This window comes from Nestor notabilis, unplaced genomic scaffold, assembly GCF_000696875.1.
Source record: "Nestor notabilis isolate BGI_N333 unplaced genomic scaffold, ASM69687v1 scaffold20510, whole genome shotgun sequence".
Classification (NCBI taxonomy): domain Eukaryota; kingdom Metazoa; phylum Chordata; class Aves; order Psittaciformes; family Psittacidae; genus Nestor; species Nestor notabilis.
In genome coordinates, this window is record NW_009912698.1 from 531 (window position 1) to 11407 (window position 10877).

Genomic DNA, 10877 nt, shown 5'->3' on the forward strand with positions numbered 1-10877 from the left:
GCGCCCCGCAGGTGCACCTGGCCGCACCTCCGTGGCCGCACAGGCCTCGGGAATGATGCAGGATCAAGCTGCTGGAAAGGCAAAGCTGGGCTATGGCTCCTAAACCACCCGTTCCTGAGCGCGACTGGGTGGCCTCGCTCCTGGCTTTGAAGAGGATGAAGTTAGAGCCTAAAACCGCAGCTTGGAATCAACTAAAAACTTTTTTTTTCCCCCCTCGCAGTGGGACATCCAACAGCTTTGTAGGAAAATCCAACCACCACTGCCATGCCTCAGCTTTTCCCATCAAACCTGCTCAGAGCCCTTCGTGGAGCGGCCCCTGTCGCCGCAGCCTGCTCAGCCCCAAGAAAACCCCCCGGCGCTTCATCAGCACGGCCGAGGAGGTAAAGACTTGTTCAATGGGGGGGTTTCCTCTTCTGGGCACCATGAAGCACCTGAGGTGGCTTTAGTGCACTCTCTTGTGCTGGCTTTGCTCCCTCTGCCAGGCAGACGCTGCTTTCAGCTCTGCCCACGTTCAGCCTTCGGCTGCAGTTGCTCTGCTCAAGGCCTGGTTGAACTTTGGGCCCCCCTGGATGTGCTCATGTGCCCGCTCTTCACAGTGTCCTCGGTGGAACTGTATTGTTGACACTTCTCTGGTTGCTTCCCTGCAGACTGTTCGGGAGGAAATACAGGCAGTTGCTTCAGATGGTCACAGGGAAACAGTTTTCCACGGCCAAGCCCTCTTCACTGTTCCCCTTCCATCTGTGAGTGTGTCAGATGCTCTTCCCCAGCCAACAGCACCTCGTGTATCCGCTGGGAACTCACTTCCTGTCGTTCCTAGGTCCAGGTGTTCAAATTCCAGCAAACCTGGAGTGAAAGAAGCCCCCAGCCAGAACTCGAAGCTCTTTGAAGCTCACAGTGTTGCACCAGCCAGTCCAGCAACCAGCGTCCTGAGGGCGCAGGAGCAGCCGTCCCCTAAACCATCGCTCTACTCTGCCCCCACCTACTCCTCCAGCATCTTTGAGTCCAGAAACTCCACAGCCCAGCAGCAGCAGCAAGAAAACCTACCAGCATCTACCACACAGTCTGAAGGTAAAGGAACCCCAACCAAACCCAAAGTGAAACCCAAATCTGGGCATTGGACTCAAAATGTATGTGGGAAACCCACTTCTTCCCTCCCCTTCTGTGTCTGGGCTCTTGCAGCAGCTGGGGAAGTGGGTGCTTATTGTGGTGGTAACAATAGTCCATAAACTTTGCTCTCTTTAGGGTCAGACTCTGTCATTTTGCTCAAAGTAAAGGATTCCAGAACCCCAGCACCAAGGTAAGAGGCCGTGGATGGAGGAAGGGGAGGGTTACATGGAGCTTTTCTCCCCACTTGGAGAGCACTTACACCTATCCTTTCTCCCCCATTCCAGCCTCCCATTCTTCCAGGCAGAACTATGGATCAAAGAACTGTAAGTACAGGATTTGTGCTGCTTCTTCCTGTCATGGAATATCCTGTAGGGGATAAACCAGTGATGTGCTCACATGAACTGTGATTTCAGGACCAGCGTCTACGACTCGCGAGCTCGGGAGAGGTGGCGGCAAATAGAAGAGCAAAAAGCATTGGCCTTGCAGCTGCAGAGCCAGGTAACGGGGCAGGAGCTGCAGGAACTGGCTTTGTGGGGCTGAAAGTTCAAACCAGAGAACAGGAAGCAAATTGGGAAGGGAAAAATGACAAAAATCCACTCCTTTGAGGTCTGGTGTCTTTGTTGCTTCCCCTTCCCATGGCAGCGCTCTCGGTAGAGTCACTGCCAGGAGAAGTGCTCCCCCTCCATGTCCCTGTCTGCATCTCCCAGTGGAATTGACCCCACGTAGCTCCCTCAGAAGCCCTGGAGAGGTGACTCCCTCAGACACCACCTTAATGTAAGGGTCTCTCCTTCAGCGGTTGCAGGAACAGGAGCACTCTGTGCAGGATCTGGTGGATTTAAACCTTCGAGTCCCCTTGGAGAAGGAAATCCCTGTCACGGTGGTCCCAGAAGAGAAAGAGGATGCCAAGTCAGCTGATGGTGAAGAGGAGTTCCCCGAAATCACCGAGGTAAGTCCAAGATCTAAATCCAGCCATGATTTCCTGCCGCCCGTGCACAGAATCAGGGAGCTGCTCCCTTTTGCATGTACATATTGTAGCACGTTTATCCTTTGAGGAGCAAAGGCTGGGTTTGGATCCAGTCTTTGTGGTGGGAATAGCAGGAGCTCTCCCTTCTGATGCTGTGTCCTCCCTGTAGGAAATGGAGAAGGAAATCAAGAGCGTGTTCCGAGGTGGGAACCAGGACGAGGTCCTCAGTGAAGCTTTTCGGTTGACAATCACTCGGAAAGACATCCAGACCCTCAATAACCTGAACTGGCTCAATGATGAGGTGAGGACCTGCTGAGATGTTGTTCTTCAGTGATTTGGGCTCAGTTGAAGTGAACAAAGGACTTTGCCCTGTATTTGCTGGAAGAACTGGGAGAGAATTGTAGCTGTGGGCTGTGGTTTCTGTTCTGTTCATCTGTGGAGAAAGCCCTTTGTAGACCAAGAGAGATAATACTGGGAGGAGTGGGACTGACCATGGCCACAATCAGGGCAAAAACCCCCAAGTAGATCTTCAATACAGGAGGCTGATTCCTAAATCTTCATTGCTTGTGAAGGCTTTAAGGCTGTGGAGCTGCTGTAAATCCCCTCAGGGGCAGCTCTTCAGAGGGTCGGATGGAGACAACCCCAATTCTTTACCTACTTTTGCACTGGGGCAGAGCACCTGCTGCAGAGGTGTCAACTCTGCCATGTCCTGGATGCTTTTTCTTTCCCAGATAATCAATTTCTACATGAACCTGCTGATGGAGAGGAGCAAAGAGAAGGGGCTGCCGGCAGTTCACGCCTTCAATACTTTCTTCTTCACCAAGTTAAAAACAGCAGGGTACCAGGCTGTGAAACGGTGGACTAAAAAAGTGGATGTCTTCTCTGTGGATCTCCTTCTGGTGCCCATCCATCTGGGAGTGCACTGGTGCCTCGCAGTGAGTGCTTCAGCTCTTCCCAGTAGGATAGAGCTGGAATTTCCAGTCTTACAAATCCATGTGGGGCTGAGGCTAAAACTTCCCAGCTCTTGGTTGTCACTGGGTGCAGGGTGGGGAGGGAAGTTCTATGGTTGTGGCCAAAATTGAGGTCTAGAGAAGTAAAAGGATAACTTCTGGGGGTGTTTCTAGGCTTTTAAAGAGAAGGGGAAGGTCATCTCAGGCCAAGTCCTTCTCTGGAGAAGGATCTCATTTCCAGTTCCCACAAACTCACCTTTAGAGATGTTGCCATAGGATCAGTTAAGAGAGATGTAGGTGACAGATACTGAGCAGTTCTCCCTCCCTCCTGCCCCTGATCTCCTTCTGTCCCTTCTCCTGGCTGCTGGTGCCTGTGTGGTGACACATCACACGTGGCTTTGAAGGCTAGCTCAGCCTCCTTAGCTCAAACCTTGCAAGGGCAACGCTCCGACAGGAGGGAGGTGGAAATGGGGCCCCCAAAGAACACTTGGGGGGGACACTTTTGTCTTGAACTGCTTCGTTATGCACACCTCAGGTGGAGCAAAGCCTCTGTAAACCTACCTGAGGCTTGGACAATAAGGGTAACAGTGAACAATAAGGATAACAGAGTGCTCTTGTGTCTTACCAGGGTGATCTGAGGAGAGCCTGCTCTGGAGATTCAAGTGGTTTGATAACACAGCAGCAAAGGGGGGATGTGGGGAGGGCTGTTAGAAGCCCTCTGAGATCCTTCTCTGCTATGAAATGCTCTAAACTTCTTTCAGCAGAGTGAGTGTGCTGGCAGAAGGCTGAGCTCCTTGTGTTGTGTGTTGGTAACAAATCTCTCTTCTCTCTGTAGGTTGTAGACTTCAGGAAGAAAACCATCACCTACTACGACTCCATGGGTGGAATTAACAGCGAAGCCTGCAGGATCCTGTTGTGAGTAACACTTTGGGTCGGGCCTGTTTGAAACAGGACAGCCTCTTATCTTGCTCTGGAAGCCACCACCCTTCCGCGGGGACAGTCCCTTTCTGGGTCCTGAAAGGAGGATTCAGAGGAACATCCTGGTCTGCAGATACAAAGGTGGTCTGTGAGTGTCCTGTGCTGATGTCTTGTCTTCACCTCTTCCCAGAAGACTTGTCAGTGAGGCTGGTGTTACCTTCGTGGGTATAGGCAGGTTTCAGACCCGTTCTGTTAAACACATGAGGCTTTATCAGTCTTAGAGCATCATCTTGGGCATCATCTTTAGGAGAAAAACAAATTCTCAGACCCTGAGGGATCAGGGTCCTGCCCTTGTCCTGCAGCCTCTTGAAGAAATGGCATCTCCTGGCTCCTTCCTCCAGGTGGGAGCTTTTCCTGCCTGTGGCAAAGATCTGCTCAGTAGCTCAGCCCTTTGTTTTGAGGAGGTTCAGGAGAGCACAATGATGGATGTAGGATGTGGAGGTATCTCTTGCACCAGGCCATGGATAAAGGTTTGCATGGTCTCTTCTGTACTGAGTCCCAGCAGGGTGTCCCATGCTGTGCCATGCCTCCGAATCAGAGCTGGGCAAAAGCTCTTCTTGTGGCTTCAAAGTGCAGAGGTCTTGGTTTTCCCATCCTGAGCCATGCTCCAGGACGGAGTGGAGCTGGCTGCCTGCTCTGGTTGTGTGTCAGCTCCAGAACTGGGTTCCCATGCTTGGAAACTCCTCCTGAATGGAGTGAGATTAAAAGTGAGCTGCTCCTTGGGTCCTTGTGAAGGCTCCTGCTCCCGTAGGGCCACCAGGCTTGATGCAGATCACCCTGAGGAGGGATTTGGGAGACGCAGTCGCCGGCTCCGTGGCTCCGGCGCTGACCCTGGCTCTGCCGTCGCTTCTGGTTCTCGTCTCTGCTTTCCTGTGATGCTGACTTGGGAATGTGATCCCAGCTCTTCTGGCATGAGGCTGAGTTTGTCAGCAGAGGTGTCACTCATTCAGTTCAGGAATGTGGATAATGAGAAAGAGCAGGGAAATGCCATTTCCAGTCCATTGAGCACCTTTAGTTTCCTGCTCAGGTGCTCTGCAGCCTGCGAGTGCTGGGTTCATGCATAGAACTGTCAAAGTATCTGCTTCCCTTTTCCACACTCTTCTGGGATGTTGGTCTAAAGGGAAAGGAAAAGCATAAAGGCTTTGGAAGTGGCTTGGGGGAAGCATCTCTTAGTTCGCAGGGATGGGCTGGGGAATAACCAGTTCCTTTCAGCCTGAATGTCTCTGGTCCGAGGATGAGCCCTGGGGCAGGGATGGGCTGGGGAATAACCAGTTCCTTTCAGCCTGAATGTCTCTGGTCCGAGGATGTCTGGTGAAATGAAGCACCTGAGAGGTGCAAGGAGGACCTGGGAGTCCTGCCCTTGCTTGGTTTGAGGGGTCTGGGACGAGGAAGCAGGTCCCCAAAATGGTGTTAGAGAGTATCAGAGCATAGAGTGCTTCAGCCGTGCAGGGCGAGCAGTAGAGAGCCAGGATTTCGGGTCACTGTTGCCCTGGACGTAATTGTTTTCCCTCTGTTTCCTTTTAGGAGGCTTTTATTGGTTGAATGCAGTGGGAGGATCACACCGGGAAGAAGGGACGGAGGTCCTATTCATGGTTAGTGACCCTTTCATGCTTTCAATCTTTAGAGCTTCCTAAAGGTGGTGAGTGTTGTACCATTGGCCAGACTTTTTACAGAGGAGGGAAACTGAGGCTCAGGGAAAGCAACTGATTAAATACCAGGGCCCCTGGCCTGGCTAGGGGTGAGTAGGGACCCCAGATGGCCATGCTTTGGTGGCTGCCTTGCTTTGGTTCAGCATCTGGGCTTGGGGGTGAGACCTGGAGAGGACTTTAGGAAAGCTGCCTCTGCTTTTGGGGGTTTCTCGTTGGGAAACACGGTGCTCAGTGTCTCAGCTCTGCTGGAAGGAGCTGTGCTTTGGAGCAGACATAAACCAGCCTCCTGAGATAAGTTGAGAACTTGATTCTGGTGTAGTGAGATGGGAGGAGAGCTGAAAGCACCTCATGCCTATGAAATCTCCTTATCTCCTGCTCACAGCAGTGCTTGAAGCGCTTCCCTTCACGTGCCCTTTGCTTCAAGGCTCTTAGACATTTAGCAGCCTGCTGTGGAGCTGATTTCAGCAGCTCCCTGAGGCACCTGCTCAGGTTTTTGTGTGTTTCTGTGAGCACTGTGGAGGGCAAGAATCCATTTCAGGCTTGGGAAAGCCTGTTCGCTGGGGCATCTCAGGCATGTTGGGCTTTGATTTGGCATGTAATTCTGCTTCAGAATTCCAGGCCAGGCTGCTTCCCCTTGAGGTCCTGACAAAGTTCATCAATTAAGTTCTGCCTCCTGGAGTTGTCTCATGAGTTGAAGTCAAGGCATTCGCTTTCAGGCTCCTTAGAGGGGGTCCAGGCTGTTGCCGAGGCAGGAGCGGTGCTGAGTTTCTTACACAATGCACCTGATGTTTGCTGATCACCTTGTCCATTGGTGGAGGCTGCTTTTGGGAAGCCAGAAGCCCAGGTGATGGACACAGATTTATTCCCTCACTCTCCCCCAAAACCCTTCCAATTCCCTGTTTGCTCTGCGTGTGTCGGCATCGCGGCTGCGGCTTGTGGCAGCTGCAGATCAAAGTGGATGGACTGAAGCCACCAAAGCTCCAGCACCATTTCCACGTCGCTGGCTTCTTCCCTGTCTGCCAGACGAGTCTCACGCTTGGATCCTCTCTGCCTCCACTCCATATGTCCATGTGGAGACGTTGTTTGGAGGCTCCTTGCGTGCTGCATCCTTGTATTTATCAGCACAGCTTCACTCCCCGTCTCTTATCGTGCAGAACAGGAGGGGCTGTGGGCTGCTGCTCTTTTTTTAGCTGAGGATTCAAGTGGCTTCTGGATTAGGCAGCAATTGCCAGGATTTTATTGTTCCTGCAATGAGGCTGTTAATACACTAACGTTTGTAGGGTGGTGCAGACAACTTGCTGCCTCCCTCAGTGCTGGAGGCTCAGCTCGCCCTTAATCTCAACCTGTTGCAAGAAGGTTCTTCCCCACCCATAAGGTTTTATTTGTGGAGCTGGGATATGGAGACTTCTCGTGCTCAGTGAAAGGTCGTTTGGGGTTGGTTGTGGACTGAGATTTACCCCCTGCTGATCTTGTCCAAACTGCAGCCGAGTCAAAGCCAAGCAGAAGCTTCCCAAGAGCAATTACAGCAGTCGCTGGCAGCCAGCAGACCCTGAGCTGGGGAACTGGGAGCATCCAGCTAATGAAGGCTGATAGAAAATGCTTGTCTGGAGCTGATCTGCTCTCAGAGGACTGCCAGGAGGAGACTCCCCTCCTTGACACTTCCACATCCAGCAAAACCTTCTTGTTTCTGGCCATTTTCTAGAGACACAACCACTAGGACGGGGCTGGCTTCATGTTCAGAGGCTGCTGGGTTGTTCTGCTGCCACTTTGAGGACTGTTCAGTGGCCTCTGGGTGTTTCAGGGACTCTTTGGCCCAGGAGAGTTCTTCGAGGACTTCTTTGGAGTTTTGATAGAGAAACCCCCCTGAGTGGCACCAAGGCAGCAAGTTTGAGCCTGCATCTTTTGGGCTTGTCTGCAGGTCACATCACCCTTTCTCCCACCACGTCCCGGCGTTTACTAACAGCAAGATGTGACTTAGCCAAGTCTTTGTGGATCAGATTGCTGAAAGATGGCACATCTCCCCATGCTGGCAGCCAAACCCGCCTCCCTCTCCCTGCCAGATGCTCTCTTGACCCCTCCATTCGAGCCAGCAGCATCTAATCCCTTGCTTTTTCCTTTCCAAATGTTCTGATCACAGCTGCGACGCTGAGAAAGCTCCTCGGGCTGTTCTGAGAAGATGCCAAACGTGAAGGAGGTGGTTTCTGTAGGTCTTCCTGGTTCCTTTGGTAGCCAACACGGGCAGAAGGTGTCTGTGAAGCTGAATGTCACTTAATGGCACCAGCAGCCAACAGAGAGGAGCTCCTTTAGGGCCATTAACAACATCTTGGGCCCATCACCTCATCTCCTTGGGCTCCTTCTAGTCCACCTTTGTGTGGGTCCTTCCTGAGCTTCTCTTTCTGTTCTTCCCAGTGAGGGGAATGGTTCAGGGTGTTCATACCTGCACAGAGAAGAGTGTGGCAGCAGCTTGGGATGGTCTTGGGAGGAGCCCCACGCTTCCCTGTTCTTCCATGGTATCATTTAGGCCAAACTGGTGGAAGGCTCCTTGGGCAGAGGAGGTGGACCAGTACCTGTGAGCTTTCCTTGTCTTCCAGCTCCAGGACCTGGAATGGGACTGGCTCTGAGGCCTTTCTCCCGCTGATGAAGGCTTGTGCAGGTATTTGACATCCCACCCTGCTCCTTCTCCCACGTGTGCTCCCAGCTTGACTCAATCCCTGTAAAAGCATTTTGGAGAGGACTGTGGTGTGGCTTTTCCCAGGGCTGCCTCCTTCCATTCCCAAGCCTTGGAGCTCATTGGAGAAAATCAGGGTCATCTTCCCTACTTTTCTTCCTTGAAAGCACTTGCTCTTTGCCTTCTGTGGTGATAAGAAGTCCTCAAATCAGGAGTGGAAGGGAAATGTGGGAGGAGAGCTCCAGGAGATCATCTGCCAGCGAGCTGAACCCACCACCAGCCTGGAGAGGAGCTTCGTGGTGGTTTTGTGATGCTTTACACATGGAGTCACTATTCCAGAGCTGCTGGATGCTGTTGTTAAAGCTTTGACACATTCACTCCTGTCTCCCTTTTGTGCTGAACAAGACCCCCAAAAGACAAGAGACACGAGTGCACAGGATGCCCTCAGAGCTGGAGCCCAGCTCTCCAGTCTCCCATTGCAAGAGCCTGTTGAGGCAGCCCCGTGGCTGCTGAGCTTTTCCTTGCCCTGAGTCACCCTCTGATGAATTAGGTTTGTTCTCGCTGGTTTATTTGTGGTTTTGACTCTCTGCTTGGCAGGTACTTGTTTTGGATGAGGGTTTCAGTCCTGCTTGGTCCTTCTTTACCTGCCTCAAAGCCCGGGTCTGTGGAGCCCTGTTTGAAGTAGCCAGTACCGAGACGAAAATATTGGACTTCCATATTGCATTAATTCTGCAAACATGGCAAAGTTGTCCTGGGTAAACGGCCACAGAGTCCACTGGCTGCTTTCCCCTCTCCTCTGAGTAAGCTTCTCTTTGTTCCCTTATTCCTACAGGCAATACTTAAAACAGGAAAGTCTTGACAAGAAGAGGAAGGAGTTCGACACCAATGGCTGGTCGCTGCTGAGCAAGAAGAGTCAGGTAGGTGTGGGCAGGCAGAGCTCTGCAGAAGGGCTCGAAGCACCTTTCCTGGCTGGTTTTCCCAATGGATGCGTTCTTGGGGTGGCTCATACATCCCAGCTATTCAGTGGCTGCTTTGCTGCAGATTCCAGGGAGGTTTCCCAAGCCGGGTGCTCCAGTGCCACCTCATCTCCTGGTGCCCACCCTCTTGTCTTCATTCCCCCTCCCTCGCACTGGCAGAGCTGCCTCATGAGGACTCCTTTGAGAGAGGTCCTTCCCTTGGAGCTCTTCATCCTTAGGAGGTGGCAAGTGGCTCCTCTGGGAATGACATTTGGGTTTGTGTCCTTTGCTCCCAGGAGATCCCGCAGCAGATGAATGGCAGCGACTGTGGGATGTTCGCCTGCAAATACGCTGACTGCATTACCAAAGACAAGCCCATCAACTTCACCCAGGTAAAGCCCATCCCGACGTGTCCCTCACCGTCAGGGAGAGATGGTCCATGTTCTGATGTTCCAAACGCCCTTTGCTTCCTTCCCTGTGGGTTTCAAGTGCCCCCAGCCCATGTGGGGATGGTAGAGCAGCTCCTTGGACCAGAGCTGGCTCAAGGCACTGGGGCAGCTCTTTGCTCTGTGCAGATGGTTCCTCTCGAGCCATCCTCGGGGCTCTTGTTGTACTCCAACCCGCTGGGGAAGCTCAAACCCATAGTGAGCCCCATTCGTAGTTGTACACACTGAAATTCCCTGGGAAAGTGAGGTGTTGTAGCCCAAATCTTGGGGAATTTCAGTGTTACTTAACATCAGCCTCCATGAATACGCATTAATGTTCTGATTATTAGAGAACATCATCAGAGTGATGTTGTTTCCCAGATCTCATCCACTCTCCTGTTTTCCGTATGTTTTTTTCCCCAAAAAAGGCACCATTTCAAAAGTTGCACCCAGGGGAGGAGCTTTAGACAGGGACAGGACAAGGGGAATGGCTTGAACCTGCCAGAGGGGAGACTGAGATGAGCTCTGAGGCAGCAGCTCTTCCCTGGGAGGGTGCTGAGGTGCTGGCACAGGGTGCCCAGAGAAGCTGTGGCTGCCCCATCCCTGGCAGTGTTCAAGGCCAGGTTGGACACAGGGGCTTGGAGCAACCTGCTCTAGTGGAAGGTGTCCCTGCCCGGGGCAGGGGTTGGAGCTGGAGGAGCTTTGAGGTCCCTTCAGCCCATCCCGTGGCTCCAGGAGCTCAGTGCTCCAGCAGTGGCTGAGGATGTTTCCCCTCTCCCCTGCAGCAGCACATGCCGTACTTCCGCAAGCGCATGGCCTGGGAGATCCTCCACCGCAAGCTCCTCTGATGCCCTTGAGCCCAAAGCCACTTCCCTGCGAGGTTCTCTCCAAGTGCCCAGCTCTGCCCTGAGCATGGACCTGCCCTTGGGCCTTCAAAGACACCACGAGTGAACTCTGCATCCTACTTTTGATGAGGCACCAGTCACGGACCAACACAAGTGTTCCGAAGCACACTTGCTTTTCCCTTTTCTCTTTTGGGGTTTGTATTTCCGGACCTATTTTTTACGAGCAATTTCAGGTGCTGAGACTTGTGGGGGCAGCTTCAAACATCCAAGGAGCTTTTCATCTTTCCCTTAGGCAGCTCTCGCTGCCGGCTTTGAGCCCATGGTGTGACTTTGGC

At 52.6% G+C, this 10877-nt stretch overlaps 1 protein-coding gene across 1 annotated transcript; it reads left to right on the forward strand.

Annotated features, from left to right (window-relative positions):
• Positions 1–220: 220 nt before the first annotated feature.
• Positions 221–10545, forward strand: SENP1 (SUMO1/sentrin specific peptidase 1; the record flags this gene model as incomplete). Its single annotated transcript, XM_010020838.1, is given in 14 exon segments — positions 221–380; positions 648–661; positions 663–740; positions 818–1068; positions 1243–1297; positions 1392–1430; positions 1521–1605; positions 1901–2053; positions 2241–2372; positions 2803–3006; positions 3857–3936; positions 9149–9233; positions 9569–9664; positions 10483–10545. Coding segments are annotated over 14 exon segments (1495 nt in total), but the record flags the coding sequence as incomplete, so codon positions are not given.
• Positions 10546–10877: the final 332 nt, after the last annotated feature.